The sequence below is a fragment of the Choloepus didactylus genome, chromosome 11, assembly GCF_015220235.1.
Source record: "Choloepus didactylus isolate mChoDid1 chromosome 11, mChoDid1.pri, whole genome shotgun sequence".
NCBI classification, from domain to species: Eukaryota; Metazoa; Chordata; class Mammalia; order Pilosa; family Megalonychidae; genus Choloepus; species Choloepus didactylus.
This window is the reverse complement of record NC_051317.1, coordinates 62,879,457-62,898,757: the sequence shown is the minus strand read 5'-3', so window position 1 is coordinate 62,898,757 and position 19,301 is coordinate 62,879,457. Positions and strand designations below refer to the sequence as shown.

At 37.6% G+C, this 19,301-nt stretch overlaps 1 protein-coding gene across 3 annotated transcripts in view; it reads right to left on the bottom strand.

The window, feature by feature from the left end:
* IL7R (interleukin 7 receptor) overlaps positions 1-13,581 on the bottom strand; it is a 38,383-nt gene extending 24,802 nt beyond the window's left edge. For 2 of the 3 annotated variants that reach the window (XM_037798997.1, XM_037798998.1), the window contains exons 1-2: positions 13,424-13,581; positions 10,571-10,709 (exon numbers count right to left, since the gene is read on the bottom strand). In XM_037798997.1, the coding sequence (XP_037654925.1) occupies positions 10,571-10,709; positions 13,424-13,535 (251 nt within the window). In that variant the 5' untranslated portion in view covers positions 13,536-13,581. Of the gene's footprint in view, positions 1-10,570; positions 10,726-13,423 lie in introns of all 3 variants that reach the window. The other variant, XM_037798999.1, reaches the window with a different exon arrangement.
* Between the last annotated feature and the right edge of the window lie 5,720 nt (positions 13,582-19,301).

The following is a 19,301-nucleotide window of genomic DNA, read 5'->3' as shown; positions in this document are numbered from 1 at the left end:
CCAGAAACAAAAGGACAGATACTGTAGGGTCTCACTAATACGAACAGACATTAATGAACAAACTTTTTGAGTTAAAAGCTGACAACACAGGTGACCAGGAGAAAGAAAGAGGGTAGAGGTCAGGCATTTGATGCTGAAGGACTACAGAATGTTTAGCAGGATTGATTGTATATATCCAGAAATAGATAGCATAAAACTGTGTGATGGTAGCACAGTATTGTAAGTACACCGAACAAAGATGTCTGTGAGTAAAGCTGAAAGAGGTGGGATAGGAGAATGTATGACACCAGAGGTAAAGACAGATGATAAAGACTGGGACTGTATAACTTGGAGTGGCCAATGACTGTTACTAAATATACAAATATAAAAATGTTTTTGCATGTGGGAGAGCAAATGAATGTCATCCATGTAGAGTGTTGAAAAAGGGATGGTGGAGTCTATGGTCAACAGTAACATTGTAATATACCTCCATTAATGTAACAAAGGCAATACGCCAATGCTAAATGTATATGAAAGGGGGATATAGGGGAGGAATATGGGATTCTTGGCAATGGTGTTATTTTCTGTCCTTACTATTATATTGTATTATATGACACATTACTTTTTTTTTTATCATCTTTTTTATTATTCCAGAAAAAAAGAAAAACAATTTTTCTTGCAGTAATCAATATGTTCAAGTGCTGATTGTGGTGATAAATGTACAACTTTATGATGATACCATGAACAACTGATTGTACACTGTGGATAAATGTATGGTATGTGAATATAACTCTATAAAATTGTAGGAAAAACATATATAGGAGTAAAAGTGTTGGAGAAAACATTGTGAGAAGGATGTACCTATCTACAGTTGATAAGCAGGTAGAATGGTGTGGCCTTTCTGAAGGTCAGTGTGGTGGTGCCACAAAAAGTTTATTATGTGGGGACCATAAGATCCTGCAACCTCATTAAGGGGTATGTCATTTGAAGATCTGAGAGCAGAGACATGAACGGACATTTGCAAACTGGTGTTCATGGAGGCAGCAATCATGATTTGCAATGGGTTAGGTGACCTAAGGGTACAGAGACTGACGAACAGAATGGTGAACTGTGGCATATGGATACAATAGAATATTGAGCAACAATGAGAAGGAGTGAATCTGTGAGACACATGAGGTGAATGGATCCTGTACACAGTATTTGAGTGACGTATGCCAGAAATAAAGGCGAACACTATAATGCCTCACCAGTATGGACTAACTACAATGTGTAAACTCAGAATTGAATCATAGAACATAGCCTAACATGGACATGATTATTGTAATGGTCCCTAGATTGTAAGCTCTTACAGCAGTCAACTCTATTCCTGAACTGTAATGCCTATCTCTAACCTCTGAGATGCTGATCCCTTAGTGTATAACCTGATTGGTCTCTGGAACAATGCGTATCTCTGAGACACCTGAAACTCAGAGCTAGAGCTCAGCAGGTATGAATGTCAGTATTAGTACATACAGCAACTGTTAAAAAAAAGCTGAAAAAGAGCCCAGACTTCAATTAGTGATATGAATGAAGCAGATCTGGTTAAGACTAGGGCAAACCGGGCCAAAGGGTAAAGGTCAAAACTGACTGTGTTTTAAAACTTCAACTTCCATGTGAGACCAAGGAAAGACATGTTTATTTGGTGCAGGATCTATATTTTCTAAACAGTATAACTCTATAGTCATTCAAAAACCACAATTACATGGAACTTTGAATAGGAAGTGAGATATGGTAAGTTAGTATAGGTTAGAGTGAAATAGTGACACATCGCAAAGTAATTTGGGCAGAGAATAAAAAATATATTTACAGCCTCCCCCCCACCCCCCGCCTCGAGTTGCGGGGAGACGGTGCACAAGTGTTGGACTTCCTCCCCTGGACTGGTGTTGATGTTGTTACAAACATTGGGACTGGCGGTTTGAATGTGCTGAGCCCTCTATCGTGGGACTTGCCCTTATGAAGCTCATTACTGCAAAGGAGAGGCTAAACTTGCATATAATTGTGCCTAAGAGTCTCACCCTGAGTACCTCTTTGTTGCTCAAATGTGGCCCTCTCTCTCTCTCTAACTGAGCCACCTTGACAGGTGAACTCACTGCCATCTCCCCTAAGTGGGACCCAACTCCCAGGGGTGTAAATCTCCCTGGAAACACAGGATATGACTCCCAGGGATGAATCTGGACCCGGCATTGTGGAATTGAGAATATCTTCTTGACCAAATGGGGGATGCAAAATGAGACAAAATACTTTCAGTAGCTGAGAGATTTCAAATGGAGTCAAGAGGTCACTCTGGTAGACATTCTTATGCACTGTATAGATAACACCTCTTAGGTTTTAATGTATTGGAATAGCTAGAAGTAAATATCTAAAACTACCAAACTCCAACCATAGTCTGAACTCCTGAAGATGATTGTATAATAATGTAGATTACAAGGGATGACAGTGTGATTGTGAACACTTTGTGGATCACACTCCCTTTATCCAGTGTATGGATGGATCAGTAGAAAAATGGGGATAAAAACTAAATGACAAATAGGGTGGGATGGGGAGGATGGTTTGGGTGTTCTTTTTCTACTTTTATTTTTTTACTCTTATTCTGATTCTTTCTGATGTAAGGAAAATGTTCAGAAATAGATTGTGGTGATGAATGCATAACTATATGATGGTACTGTGAACAGTTGATTGTATACCATGGATGATTGTATGGTATGTGAACATATTTCAATAAAACTGAACTAAAAAAAAAAAAGGTGACCAGAGGAAAATAAAGACTTTATGTATGTGGAAATGGGAAAAAAAAAAAAAAAAAAAAAAAAGAAGACCAACATTGCATGATGATATAAGTTTCAATTCATCAGGAAGGAATGTCAATCATAAACCTATGTGTACCTAATAACAAAGCTTCAAAATACATGAAACAACTGATAGAAATAGAAAACCCATAAGCATTGATGGAGAGTCATCATTTCAATCTCATTTCAATAACATTTCAATAACAGATATAATGAATAGACAAATGAGAATGCTTCCAAGAAGGCAGATTAGGAGAGACAGAACAGGATTCTCCTTCATGAGAAACACTAAATAAAGGACAGAACATGTTCCAGAACAGCAGTTCTAGAGATATAATGAATGATATAATGAATATTCAGATATAACAAATAAACAAATTATCAATAAAGTTTCAGAATTCTGAACAACACTATAAACCACCTTGAAATTAACTGAAAATTATGAAATACTACATTCAATAACTACAGAGTATACACTCTTATCAAATAAATGCACATGCAGCATTCGCCAAAGTATAGCATGTTCTAGACCATAGGTTCAAAATTTCAAAATTCTGATAACTCACTACTAACACAACAGAATTAAACTAGAAATAAGTGACAATAACATATAGAGAAAACCCCAAATATTTCTAAATTAAACATATGCTATAAACAGACTGTTGAAAAAAGACAAGGAAATCAAAAGATATTTTAACCAAATGATTATGAAAATACAGCACATCAAAATGTGTGGACTACAGTTAAGGCAGTGTATTAATTGCTTTAACTAAAAAAGAAGAAAGGTTTAAAATAAATGATCAAGTTTCTATCTTACAAGCTCAGAAAAAGATGAACAAATTGATCCCAATGTAAGTTGTGGTAAGGAAATAACAAGGAAAAGATCAGAGAACAATTAAATAGAAATAGACAAATAGAAAAAATTAACAAAGCTAAAAAGTCGTTCTTTGCAAAGAGTAATAAAACTGCAAAACTTTAACAATACCGGTCAAATAAAGCAAAGATATAAATTACCAGTATCAGAAATATAAGATGGGCTGTCACTTATATACAGATCATGCAGAGATTAAAAGTATAATAAGGAAATATTTCAAAAATCTTATTCTTATAAATTTAACAACTGAAATGTAATGGAAAAATTTCTTGTAATTAAAAGTTAGTAAAACTGATCCAGAAAAAAACTGAACACCTGAATATTTCTATGTCTTCCAAAGAAATTAAATTTACTGTCAAAAAGCTACTCCGCAAAGAAAACTCTATGCTCAGATGGTTATATATTGGTAAATTCTATCACAAATTATAAAGGCTCTCCATTGCAACTATAGGAACTACTAAAGTGAATTCATCAAGATTAATATACCAAAATCAACTGTGTGACTATGGGCCAGCAACAATTGGAAAATGAAATTTTATTATTTTATTATAGTGATAGAAACATAAAATGCTTAGAAGTAAAATTAATGAAAGACAATTCAAGGCCTCTGTACTGAAAATTATAAAACATTGCTGAGTGAGATTAAAGAAGACCAAAATAAATGGAGAGCTATATTCATGGATTTTCAAATTCAAAAGTGATGTTGGCAATTCCCCAAAATTAGTCGACAGATTCAACACAACATTAATCAAAATTCAGCAAGTTTTTCAAAGATTGTGAAGCTGATTCTAAAATTTACATGGGAAATCAAAGAACCCAGAATAGCCAAGACAATACTGAAAAATTGGAACAAATAGTAGGATTCAGAGCACTTGATTTCAGACTTACTGTAAAGCTATGGTAATCAGGACAATTTAGTGCTGGCATAAGGATAGACAAATTGATCAATAGAAGGAACAGTGAATTCAAAAATAGACCCACACATATAAGGTTCGTGGACTTTAAAACCAAGCATTCAATCAATTCAATGAGCAATGGAAACTTTTTGCAACAAATTTTCCTGAAACAATTGAGTAAATGTATAGACAAAATGAACCTCGATCCCACACAAAAATTATTTAGAGGTGGATTATATACCTACATACGAAGGCTAAAGCTATAAAACATTAGGAGAAAACATAGGAAATACATTCCTGACTTTGTGTGTAGGTAAAGATATCTTAACAAGGACACAAAAAGCACTAGCCAGGAAAAATGATACATTGGATTTCATCAAAATTAAAAATTTCTGCTGATTAAAAGACACCATTTAGAAAATGAAATGGTGAGCTACAGATTGGCAAAAAAAGTTTCAGTACATATATATGACAGAGAAATTGTATCCAGAATATATAAAGAGCCCATATCCATCAATAATAAAGGGACAAACAACTCAATGAAAAATAGGAGGAAATGCTGGAACAGATACTTGACAAAAGATATACAAATACCAATAAGCACATGAAAAGGTGTTCAACATTATTTGTTATTTGAGAAGTACAAATTAAAATCCCAAAGAGATGTTTTTTCAAACCCACTAGAATGTCTAAAATTAAAAAGACTAATGGCGCCAAATGTGGACAATGATTTGGCACTCATACACTTCTGGTTGGAGAGCAGATGGTACAACCACTTTGGAAAATTGTTTGACAGTTTCTCATAAAGTCAAATATTCATGTATCCTATAATACAGAAATTCCACTCTGAGGTTTTTACCCCAGAGAAATGAAAATGGAGGTCCACAAAGGAGTTGCATAAGAATGTTAACAGCAACTTTGAAAAATAATAGCTCCAAACTTGAAAAACCCAAATGAACATCAAGAGGAGAAAGGATGATAGCTTTCATGTGGTGAAATTACTGCTCAGTAACAGACAAGGTGCACTGTGAGACATGCATCAACATGGATAAATCTCACAAATGTTATTTTGAGTGAAAGAAGGCAGATAGAAAGAGAAAACACCATATTATCCATTTGTAAGAACTATGAGGAACCAGCAAAACTAATCTTTGGTGACAGAATGCAGAACTTTGATTTCTCATGGATGACAAGGACTAGCTGGATGGGGACACGAGGTCCCTATGAGGAGAAAGAAATGTTTCATATCTTGATTGAGGTGATAGCTACATGTTGTATACATTTCTCAACACTCATTAAGATCTGTATATTTCACCATTTGTAAATTTTACCCCTGAATGATCTGTTATCAAAAAAGAAAGTAAAATAAAATGAATAAACCATATAAAATTATGGAAGCCATGCCCAGAGATTTAGATAAACCCTGTGGACTAGAACCAGCTGCCTTGTTTTGTGCCACTAGTCCTGGCTTCTGGTAGTTGGACAAAACTTAGTGTTCCTCCATGAATAGTCCAACTCAATTCAATCCGAACTAACTTAAGTCACTTAATTTCATTAAAACCATGTAGGTGCTTCTTAACTATAGTATTGCTAGGGTGAGGAACATTCTCGGGCTGTTCTGACCAGTACAATCGCTGCTACCCCACACGCAGCTACTGAGCACTTTGAATGGGGATAGTCTGAATTGAGATGTGCTCCAAGTGTAAAATTCACGCTGGATTTTGAAAATTTAGTATGAAAAAAAGAATGTAAAATATACATTAAAACTTTCTGTTTATATTGATTACACATCGAAATAATATTTTAGATATATTGGGTTAAATAAAAGATATTAAAATTAATTTTCCCTGTTTCTTTTTCCTTCTTTTTAATGTGGCTACCAGAAAATTTAAAATGACATTTGTGGCTCACACATTTGTGGTTTGCTTTGTATTTCGATTGGATGGAGTTCTTCTAGTGTATTTGGGGTGAACACTGCTGCCTCCAAGTAGCACTACAGGCTAATGGCTCTGTAGGACCTTCCTAGGGGACACCAACCCTAAGCCACTCACACAAATCCCCTTGATCTGAAAATAAGGACAGACTGCTGGGGACAAGATAACCTGCTTCTTAAAACCTCTCCACTGCAACCCTCCCCCCAACACCTCCTCCAATCTTGCCTAGTTTAGTCTGACAAATACATTTCTCTCATTGGTGTAAACAAATATTTTATGTGGAAATATTGGAAAACAGCTTTTACTTCTCGATTGGACTTGAAAGAAAGCATTGAGCTCAAAAATGTTGAAAAATATGGAGTTAGGATGGTTTACTGCAGAAAGGGCCAAATGAACACTTGGTAGATATTGCTAGGAGAGCCTAGAATTTCAGGGAGATTTGGCAGGGTACAGCCTGTGACTTGGTGGTAATTGATGAAAACAAACAAAATTACATATTTGAAGTGGTATCTGTAGGTGGTACAGGGGAGTGAGTGGGCTGCCTCCAAGAATGCGGAAATCAGATTACCTTCCAAGAGCTGCCTAAGAATACTACGCAAATACCTAACAAATACCTAACAAATGCCTGTGGGGTCTAAAGAGGTAAGGAGAGAAGTGGGCCTGGCTTTTTTTTTTTTTCTGTTTGGGCCCAGTGCTATCAGATCTGATTTTTAAAGAGATATCTAGATTTTTAAATGCTGGCAACCAATTAGAAAAAAAAAAAATTAACCACTTTGAGTTTTGAACCCAATATCTCTTGGTCTTAAAATCAACAAATTTCCTTTGTATTGCCTTTATATTTACTGAACAGCCTTTTGATTATATTTTTAATGAAGATCTCAGTTAGTCCACAGTGAGGGAATTACCTACCTTTTACAGGCCACCTTATACCAGACACTAGTCCCTTCTATCTCAAGGCAAGGCAGTTGTTAGGATCAGATGGTTTAACTCCCTAGGCCACAAAGCCACAGAGCTAGTTAAGTTTTGTTATTGGGATTTTAACCCAAGTGTCTCCAGCACCTCTGCTTTTTCTATATTACTGCACAGTGCTAGTCAGGCCACACAACGTGGATGAGAGCTAGTTAGAGTCCTGGTGAATGAAAAGTCCCACCGTCTACCCCTGAGGGTGGATTTATATTGATAAGCAACCTATTGTCCCTCCCTGAAACTTATCCCGAACACCAACTCAGTAGCTCCTGAGCTAAGTATGAATATTTGGATCTCTATGATAATTGTATCTGTTAACATAAAGTAGTTAATTGGTGTGGTAGACTAAATCCCGTACCCCACAAAGACCTCTGTGTGTGGACTCATTTGTAAACAGGATCTTCAAGGATCCTGTTTAGGTGGGGCCAAATTGAATCCGGGTGGGTCTTAATCCAGTATGGCTGGAGTCCTTGTAAACAAGGAAATTTGGACATTGAATCAGAAGCTACAGGAGACATAAAGAGACAGATCACCATGTGATGGAGGCAGAGATTGATAGCCAGCAAACCGCCACTAGAATGCTACAGACTTCAGAGAAGGCAGGGCCTGCCAATACATTGATTTTGCACTTCTAGCCTCCAAAATTGTAAGGCAATTAATTTCTGTTATTTAATCCAACTAGTCTATGGTATTTGTCATAGCAGTCCTGGCAAACTAAGACAACTGGCATGCTGGTAATCCAACACTGAGTTTGGCTAATCCAACCCCATATCTGAGAGACAGATCTGGACAGATCTTACTCATTGCATACTAATGAAATCAGTTTCCAAGTCTAGGAGCAGTCGGGAGGCAGATTCCAGGCAGGTAGTAAATTCATCTAGGAAAACGCCTTTTGGGAGACAGCCACGATGTGTGGCTGCATGTATAGGAGTTCAGCAGGTGGCAAAATTTTCAATGACTTCCAATTTCTTCTTTCTATACTTACTTTAACAGAGAAATAAGCCGAATAAAGCTAGTTTCATCGTGGAAAAGAAATCCAACCAAACTATCAAATATGGCGCTTTGCTGAACGGAGCTTTCCTGGTGTATTTGGGGTGAACACTGCTGCCTCCAAGTAGCACTATAGGCTAATGGCCCTGTAGGACCTTCCTAGGGGACACCAACCCTAGGCCACTCACACAAATCCCCTCAATCTGAAAATAAGGAGAGACTGCTGGGGACAAGATAATTTGCTTCTTAAAACCTCTCCACTGCAAACCTCCCCACCCCTGCCCCTGCCCCGCCACCTTCTCCAGTCTTGGTGGTAATTGATTTAAACAAACAAAATTACATATTTGAAGTGGTATCTGTAATTTAATTTAATTTGAGACAGGATGCCCTCTCTGAAGCTTCCTCTCAAGGTTTAGGCACCCTTTCTGAAAACAGCTGCTCTGCAGAAGCACCCTAATCTACTAAGGATGTCATAGTACTATTTCCCACTGAAAACGTGTCTTAAAATAATTCCTTTTTAATATCTGAATCCAATTGAGAAACCCAAACAGAGACTATGGACAGATTAAAAATGTGACAGGAAAAATTAAAAGACTTGTTAAAGGAAGTGGGCAAGTTTGTTCAAGTGTGGTCAAATGCTGTGTGAGTGAAAGTGGACCAAAAGGTCAGCCTCGGCCTTGCTGAGAGAAACTGTGGAGAATCTTGTGGTCCACCAACCAGCTGTTTGAGAACCCAAAGTCAAACCTCTTGATTGTAGGGTGTTTTGCCCCATAAGAATGAACACGTTGTTTGAATGAGTTGTTTGGCTATTTTAACACAGTCTATTTGCAGCCAAGACCCTGGGCATTGTAGGCTCTTTCTCTCTCAACACATTTTATTTCTGGATGCTGTTAGAGAAAATGAACAGACTGAGGCAGACTGAGAACATTCAAGTTCAAAACCATATGTATCCAGTGACAGCAGCAGGAAGCCCTGCATAACAGATGGCAGCTGCTGCTGGAAATCAGCGTAAGGGCTTGGCTGGTCATATATTGTGGAGGGATCTGCCAAGTGTCTGTGGAACTTAAGAAGCCCTTTTTCACTACTGGTAGATCTTGACTCACTTTCCTCACTAGGAAACTAAAATTTAGGTCATCTCATATGAATTGGAGATAGCCGTGAGTCAGAATTTCATGTGAGAGAATATTTTCAAGTCACCAGAGATAGTAACTCAGCAACGAGATGATTTGTGGATGAAGGAGAAGATGAAGCTCCCTGTATTCTTTACTAAACTTTCAAACTTTCTCTCTCTCTCTCTCTTTTTTTTTTTTCCTTTTATGTGAGGCCTCTTGAAACCAAGAGCCAATTTATTCCTGTGAATTTTTGGAACATTTACATTGAGGGGATAATCTAAAATCAAATGTGTCAAGAAGGTACCTAGAGAACTGATGTTATATTAAAATTAAAAAATCTTTTCACTGCCTTTTGTTGGGTTTGGAAGTTTGGGCTACATATATAGAATTCTGATTTAATGCCTCTTTCCTGTTACTGACCACACATTGGATATTTCTTCTGAGTGCTTCACATACGTTAACTTATTTAATCATCACAAATCCTCCATATAAGGTAGGTATAATCTCATTTAATTGGGAGGAAACTGAAGCACAGCCAAGTTATGTAACTTGCCTTGGGTCAAAAATCTGGCAAGGGCAGATTGGGATTAGAAACCAGGCTATTTTAACATAGTCTAATTGCAGTCTAGTCCTGTGCTCCAGAGTGCAATTTAAGATACTAGATAGTCTCATGTTAGGCAAATAGATTTTTATGTAAGGGGTGTTCTAGGAGAACCAGGACTTAAATCCTGCTGAAAAGTCAGGAGACATGGAATTTCCAAGATCCAAACTGTCAATGGCTGTAGCAGCAGGACCTGACAGACAGACTATGAGCATTTCTCTTTTTTAGTTTTTTGGTGAAGGACAAGGAATTTCAGGAGACTTTTGCGAAGCTGTTAGATTTTAACATTTGGTGATTATGCCCCCCACTCCTTGTGCTGTGGCTATTGCTGTGCAGCACATGAAAGGAAAGAATGAGGACTCCTAAGCGCTCACTGAAACCACCATTCCTCACCAAATTTCAAATTCCAGGTTGGTGCTGTTGACATCTGGGTCATCAAAAGCACAGGTCAGCGAGTGCTTGGATCCATCCACCTCCAATTGACTATAACACGAGAACGCGTAGTCATCTAGCTCTGCATCTTCATCATCTCCTGGGGAGGAACAAACCTGCAGCTATTAATGAAGCAAATAAGTGCATCCTTTTGAAATCTGGAGCGACATTAAGAAAATGGCAGACTTTTGTGGCAGATGTGAAAGGGCGATTATATTTTATCTGAAGAAGGAAAGCCAAAGGCAAGGAGAAGGATGAGGTTTCAAAAAAATCAATGAGCACGGAGTTTGCTAATAGAAAAAGAACTTCATCCAATTAATAAATAACATCCAGATAGTATTTCTAAGTTTTCTGCCATTGGACTAGTGCATTAGAGATCTAGATTGAGAAACTGAGCATGCTGTTTTCTTTCTTTAAACTGGACTATCTTTTATTAGTCTGTGAATTTCAAATCAGAGATACCTTATCTCCATCATTCATAGACCACCTAATCTAACCTTTGACATTATTAATATTATTCATTTGTTCCCTCCCCAATATTTTTCTCTTCAGATAAAAGAAGATGATAGCTATCTCACAGTCAGAAGTTCACTTTTTTAAAGGGGTAGCTTTCCTTTCATTTAGGCATCCTGATGAAAAGTAGCATTGATTATCTCCACTGTATGCATATTTGTTTAAGGCAACTTCCCTTAAGCTAGTCAGATCTGGTGGAATTTCCTGTGAATCTTATCAATATTACTTCTGTTTGGCGAGGCTGGAAAAATCCCTCAGCAAATATACGCCAACTAGTATCTGTGAAAATCCAGAGAAACTGCAGTCATTCTCAGAGTGGCTGAGTGTGAGCCTCTGTCTGTTTCCAAGAATTTTTGCCCATCAATACTGGGAATTAGAGGCTCCTAGGGCTTTGAATTGCTTTCAGAATGTACTAAAATCAAACCCTGAAGGCAACAGCCTTTACTTAAATCACTCAGATCTGTGGGAAAGTTAGTAAAGGGGGTTGTGAGGGAACCAGCCAACTGAAACACAGGTCCACTCAATCCTAGAACAAATCTCAATCAGTCCCAGCTAGATAAAAGCCGTGGGCGCTCCTCACTGCCTCCAGCATTTATCTTTCTGACCATTCCCAGTATCCACCCAACTCACAATTCTGCTGCAGCAAAGGCCCCTTATGGCATATTGGCAGGGCAGGGCTTTCCTCCTGATGACAGAGATAAGAGTTCTAGGTCAATTGAAAGTGTTAATACCATGGTTTTGAAATTACATAGAACTTCTGAATGAGTTATTCTACTCTTCTTTAAATATTCAGTATCTAAGCATATTTATCCAAAAATTGTTTTGGAATATGTATTATAGGCTAGACACTGTACTAAGTGTCGTATAGGAGTCTTTTCCCTCCTCAGTGGAATTAGTTGATTAAAATGTTTACATGGTTTTGTATTTTTTAAAAAAGTATCCCTTTTGTCTCTTGACCATCATTCTTGTAGTTATCAGAAAACTAGTTTATATTTCAACAAATAGCAGCTGATTAGTTTGTGAATTCCTTACATCCCAAACTAGGAGGTATTTTGATATGACCAAGTGGATGAGTGGTTACCCATAAAATATCTTTCAGATCTTTCAGAAAAAATCAGGAATTTAAAAAATTGTAGCAAAAACTGAACTTTCAATTAGAATTCCCCTTTCTTTTAAAAAAGATATAACCACCAGGGAGAAACTGAGTATATTATACCAAAAAAGAGTAAGATTTATATGAATTTGCCTTTTTATGGGCCAAATTTATCTCAAACCTGTCATGCATCTGTCTTTATGCAAACATTTACCATGACACAAAGTGATTCATATCTAGTCACAGTGAAAAATGTCAACCCTCTGACATTTCCTTAAATGAGAAAATTCTAGGGATTTCCATCCTTAATAATTATGTGACTTACAGTATCTAAGCTGAGTCATTAGGCTGATGTGCTTGATATCATCTATAGGCATGTAATTTTAACTCTTAAAGTGAAAGCACTTAATTTGCAGGAACAAACTGGTGGTCCAAATTGCCAAGTGATCCCTGCTGCTGAATTACTACGTATTTACCACGCAGGCAGGATCTGCTGCTAGGTGCTACGTAATTTAAGGATCCCCAAAAAGAATTACTATGGAATGGTAAATTTGTTGATACGGAGACAAACATGTTTCAATGAGATAACTCATTTGGATCTTTCTTTATTCAGTTACTTCCTAAGGATCCTATATGAATCTATCAAACTAAAGGATTTTGAAGGAATTTTCAAATATTTATTGAATGCCTACTATGTTTTAGACACTCTTTTAGGTGCTGGGATATAGCACTGATCAAAGCACCCAAAGTTGTTGTTTCTGGACTTTATTTTATTATGAAAGTTATGCTTTTGGAACCTCCCCAAAAGCTCAATGAAACAAATCTAGCTTGATTTTTGTACAAGGTAAAATAGCCTTGGAGATTTTCCAACAAGCACAGTCATCAGTCATAGCAATCATAGCATCATATATAGGTGCTCTTTTTCTAAGAACAGAGACATCAATCAACATTTAAGATCCACATGCTGAGAGCCATTCAAATGTGTTCCTTCTTGGCAATTCTACCCTCATTTATAAACCACCCATGGCATTTTTTACAGTTCCTCCTGCCCTGGTGGTTAGAGCCTACAAAATGACTGAATATCTGGTAAGTTCTCAAATTCTTTTCCAACCTGGTGGCCCAGCTCAGTTTGGCTAGGTATCTCAGTAACCTGAAGCACATGCCAGAGATAATCCAAAATCCTAAAAAATAAGTTAGAAATGACTCACCATTCTGCGCATAGCCACTTTCTCCAGAAACGGCATGAAGTAAATAGAAAAGCATACCAAAAGCTGTACACAGAATTGTCATTCTGAGAGGAAGAGGGGAGAGAGCAGGCATGTGAGCCTATGTGTACGAATGAATGGGAGAGGCAGAGAAAAACTCAGAGCTACAGCTTTATACTTATTTAACCACAGACAGGGGGAAGTATAAACACAGCAAAAAAAGGAGGCAAGTGCCAGAAACAGGAAGTCTGGGTAAAAGTACTGCTGCTGTAAGCAGAGGTAGGGGAAGTCAAAGGATAGAGCATTTTAAATTGTTGTACCTCTCGGGTATTTCTGCAGCCCCTAAATTTAAGGAGCTCATTTCAGAGTAAGTTACTGTATTCAAAAATAAGCTTATGCTATTTGTGAATTGAGCCCACTTGAAAAGAATCATAAGGTAAAAATCTAAACTTGAAAAGCTAATCAATTGTTTGTTTGGAGGTGAGTTTTGCTTTAAAGAAAGATTCTGGGCTTTATGAAGTAATTTATTACAGGTTTATTTTAAATAGCTCCCCTTTGACCTCTGAACATTTACACTAGGGAGTTTTGCAAGAACAGTGATTTTTGCTGTTTTGCTCTCTGTTTATCCTTAGTACTTATCCCTTGGTCATTATTGTAAACCTTCAAGAATTATTTGTTTAATGCAGGTTCTACAAATTACAGCTCAGGGGCTAATTTTGGTGCACTGACTGTTTTTATAAATAAAGTTTTATTGGCATGCAGCCTTGTCCATTTGTTTTTCTGTTATCTACAGCTGTTCATGTGCTCCGATGGCAGAGTTGAGTATCTGAGGCCTGCAAAGTCTAAAAATCTTTACTATCTAGCCTTAGAAAAAGTTGGCTGACTCCTGGTTTATAATATATATAAATATATTATTGTTTATAATATATATTAAGTATGTATTAATTATATTATCCAGTGTATGGTTAAATGAGTATTAAAATAAAGACATGCATGGAAAAAAATAGTGGACCAATCCAAGTTTTAGGTGGAAAGTAAAAACAGTGATTCCTCTTACAAATTAATCATATTTATTTTTATATTTATATTTTATATGTTTATAATAAAAGTTAAAGAAAGGATAAGGGGGGTGTTTTATGGCCCAATAGGGTTCTATTTGGAAAATCTGATTGCCACACCACTTATCAGGAACACGTATTGTCTTGGAAGACTGAGAAAATAACACAGCTAATTCAGACTCTGTCTAAACTTGTCTGCTGACTCACATCGTTCCCAGTGTGGCCTCATGGTCAAAGCAGAGGTGTTTGTTAAGCCTGGCTGCCTTCTTGGGCTAACTGTTGGGTTTTTTCTTATAAACTGTTATCAGTGTTTAGAGGCACAGGTTGAAAGCAGTCCTGTCATCAAGAGACATAAAAGCCTTCTGCAGGACGTATCTCTGCTCAGGTCTGCAAATGAATAAATCAACCTGGTTTTGGGCCATAAAACACCCCCCTTATCTTCTTTTTAGCTTTTATTATAAACATACAAAATATAAACATATAATTAATTTGTAAGGGGAATCACTGTTTTTACTTTTCACCTAAAACTTGGATTGGGCCACTATTTTTTTCCATGCATGTCTTTATTTTAATACTCATTTAACCGTACACTGGATAAAGGGGGTGTTAGTCACAAGGTTTTTACAATCACAGTCGTAAGACAAAAGCTACATAGTTACACAATCATTATCAAAGATCAAAGCTACTGGGTTACAGTTCAATAATTTTAGGTATTTCCTTCTGGCCATTGTAATATACTAGAAGATAAAAAGAAATATCTATATTTCTTTTTAGCTTCAGTAGTCATAATCGTTTGTTAAATCCCAACTTCTCAATTATAACTTCTCCTTCTCATTTGATCATTCTCTCAATCTTCAGGGATACCTGGGCAATGACCATTCTAACTTCTTTGTGCTGAAAAAGAGTGTTGACATTATGGGGTAGAGGAATGAAACTGGTTGATGTTCTTGGAGAGACTGGTACCTCTGGGTTTCAGGGCTTCTCTGGTATAGGAACAATCTGGAAGCTTTAAGTTTCTGAACAAATCAACTTAATAAATAAAACTTTGATAGGGTCTTAGATAGAGCCCAGCGTATTCTTTAGGGTTTTCAGGAATACTGTTGGTTGGGGCTTGGCATACTGTGGCAATTTTTTAATATCTGGCTGAAGTTTGCATGAGAGTAACCTCCAGAATGACCTCTCAATTCTATCTGAAATCTCTTAGCCACTGAAACCAAACACCCCCTTCTTGATTCACAGTGCTTCCCTTCTGGAAAGAAAGCACTAGTCTATGATTACAAAATGGTGAATTCAGAGAGGTTGAATGTAAAGAAAGTTATGGTCTTCTACTTGATTCACTGTCATAGGGTAGAACCGGTTGTTTGGACCTGTGGAAAGTTCTAAGTTAAAGGTAAACAATATCCCCGAGTGTGCAAAAACAAGCCAGAGAGTCTTTGAAAGCTGCAAGTGTAAGGTTATCTCACTATTATGGTTACTGTGACAATCTAATAAAATGAGAAAAAGAGGAGGTAGGGCACTTGTACCAGTCTCTGGAAGTTTCTCTTTAGTTTTGAGGTCATTTCAGTGAGAATAATGCCAAGCTCTGGATTACAAGTCCGGATAATATTTTAGGAGAAGAAGCCAATTGAGGAAGACATAGTCTATCTCCTCCATCTCTTAGACATTTAAAAACATCTTCCAAACCAAATACAGAGTGACAATTTTGTGTCAGATAATAATTTGTGCTCTCTTTTCTAATCTTGTTTTGAAAGGTTGGTTAGAAAATCATAAGCCTGATTCACAAAGTCACTGTTTTGTGCATTGAGTTGAATATCCTTTCAAGAAAGATACAATTAAATTTCCACAAACTAAGGAAGTGTTCAAGGAGAAGTTACAAATTAAACCTGTGCACAAACCCAGATCTCATAAATTGCTTATAAATTATCACTTAGTGGGTGTGTAATTGGGTCATGTCTCTTTAAATTCTCTTGTTTATCATTTAAGTGGACTATCATTTTGATTGTATCTCTTTCCTTTAGTTGTAAAGATGTAAAAGAACAAAGCAAAGGCACAATATTTTGGTACAGCATGTGCTAGTTTGTTCAGGGGATTTCCACTGGTGTATTTACTCTTTTTGGGTGGGGGCAGGAGATACACCGAAGGACCTCGGAGAGAAACCTAAATAAAGCATGGGGAGCTCAAAAGAAACGAGATCTCACTAGTCTTTCTAAAGATTATGGGGGAACCATGGAACCATCTCTATTTTCTTCACCCAGGTTTTAGTAGTCCTTTGGAAACCTAGAAAAGCTGAGGAAGAATCTTCTTGCTCCACCTTTGTCCCAAATAAGAAACATTTACTATGTTGCTTTGTCACTATTGTCTGTGAGAGAGGCTGAGAGAGAAGAAAAGAGGATTGGGAAGGCTTCTCAAGGGGAGCGGAGCCTCCAGCTGTGAAACCCAGATCAAGCAAGTCCATGCGGCAGATGCTCAATGGGGCCATATGTGTTTTCCTTTTCTTTTCTCTCTTCTCATCACTTCCTTTTATCGCTCTTTCCCCTTCCTTCTTTTCTACTTTGTACTCTTTTAGTTTCATAAGTTCCTGTGATGTGGTAAATCATATAAAAGGAAAGACATTTTATTGCTTCTCATATTCAAGCAGATCATAGTGCCCTTGTAAGACTCCCAGTACCAGTTGATCATGTCTTCTTCCTTTTTTTTCCAAAAATAATCTTTCAAGCCGGTTGTTGAACAAACAAAGCTTATAAAAAGGATTTTTTAATTCCCATACTACAATAAGTTATATGTCATTTATATATAACTGCCCAAGTCCTAAAGAGGTCCGACAGCTGACCTTTTAGCTAGATTTTGAGATCCTGGAATGTTGGAGTTGGAGGAATGTTCGCACTTTTTATTTGATTGTTGTTTCTTTGCTTGATACTAAGTCCTGCATTTTCCGTCTTTTCTCAATCAGTATGATATGTTTCTTAGGAAAAGAAATTTTCATTTCCATTCTTGACAGAAATTATACATGGAGCAGATACCAGTGCAATATGTCTTCCAGCACCCTTGAGAAGCAAACTATTTCAGGAGCAAACATATTTTTCAGTTTTTACAGTTTTTAAAATACCCCTTAAGCATCTGGTAACTCGTCCTAAATGAAAAAGATTTAAAAGTCATTCACCTTGAGATTGAAGACTGAAGCAATAGTAGTAGTAAAAATAGTAAAGGCTGTGTATGTTACTATAGGAATATCCTTGGCAAAATCTGATATTTGCAAAACACTTGAAAAGCCCTAAACCACATTCTCTGAAATCTGTATTAACTTCCCCCACCTCCCTCTACTATCACTTAATTTCCTGAAGGTGGGAAACAATCTTGGGCACCTGCTTTTCTCTGAAATAAAAATCCAGGGCTGCTCAGTGGGGTGACTGGGGACCCCAAGAGCTACATAAGAAGAGAAATGAAAACACTCAAGGGTGAAAAATAGGCAAGAATTGCTGCAGGGAAACCCAACCTTGCTCTTCTAAATGAATTGGCTTTTTTTAATCAGTATGTGCTGAGTCAGTCCCTAGGGTTCTAAGGGGGAGTCCCAATATCGTGAAGTTTCATTTCCAGGAGTACATTTTCCTTTTTGTGGCTCTTTTCTCATTTCCCTTTCCTCCTTACCCCACATCTTCAGCCCCATGTCTTGCTGTCATTCGTGTTCTTTCTGGGCAGTGTTTGAAATGTCAAGTCTGTTTTGCCTTCACTAGATTTTAGTCACTGACTTCGAATGCAACAAAAACAGAATCTTTGAGTGCTTTTTTTTTTTTTTTTAACTCTTTGCTGAAGACATTTCGGCCAGGAGGTGAGCATTTGAGCATTTTGTTTTCAGGACAAGCCTGCGTTTTGATAAAATCATGAACCTAGGTATTGATGCCTAGGAAAATGGTATCGCAATACTTCCATGGCAGGTGGAGCAGGGTATTGGCATCTCTGTAGCTCTCAGTTTCCCTCTCAGGCCTCTCCTGGGGACAGTCCACAGTGGGCTCCCTGACCGCCCTCATGTCAGGCACCTGGTCCCATTGTCCTTTTGAGGTAAGTCTGAATTTAGGAACACCATCCTGGGCCCTGGCCTATGCCCCTCCACAGAGTCCCTTGCCTAAATATGAGCTCCTGTCCTCCCACAGAACTCTTTCTGAAGGACTGCAGTGCTGTCACACCCTACCAGCCATATACAAGCTCCAATAACTGGGAGACTTGGCAGGAGCCTTCAATTCTACTTCCTATACTCCCCTTACCTTTGCAGAACCTAGAACTTCCGGGCAAATTGAGTCCCACGAATAGCTCTTGTATCCCACACTCTCCCAAGCTAAATATGCAAAGTTGATGTTCAAAAGTGATCCTGAGTGATACAGTTCATGGAATTGCCACAGAGAATCAGCAGGAGTTCCTCAAAAAGAAGGAGCCAGGGGTTGTCTGTTGAGATACAATCCAGAAACTTTCCAAGGAAAGGGTAAAGTACTATCTACTTCTGTTTCTCCATGTGTAAATGTTTTTGCTTTCACTTTATCATCAGTCTCAGGAGTCTCTGCAATTTAATATAGGGAGTTTTTGATGTATGTATTAGTTGAGCTCTGCTGCCGAAACAAGGGGACCCAGAAATAGAATGGCTCCAACAAATACACAAATTTATTGTGTCCTCACAAGGCAGGTAGGAAGCTCCATAAGTTTGTTCAGCTAGGGACTCAGTCCTCTTTTTTATTTCCTTGGCTGTTTCTCTTGTCTGCATGTTTGAGCTTAGCTTACCAGCACCATGATCCTGTTCTAGCCCTTGGAAAGTAGATAAAAGGAGAAAGTGGAGA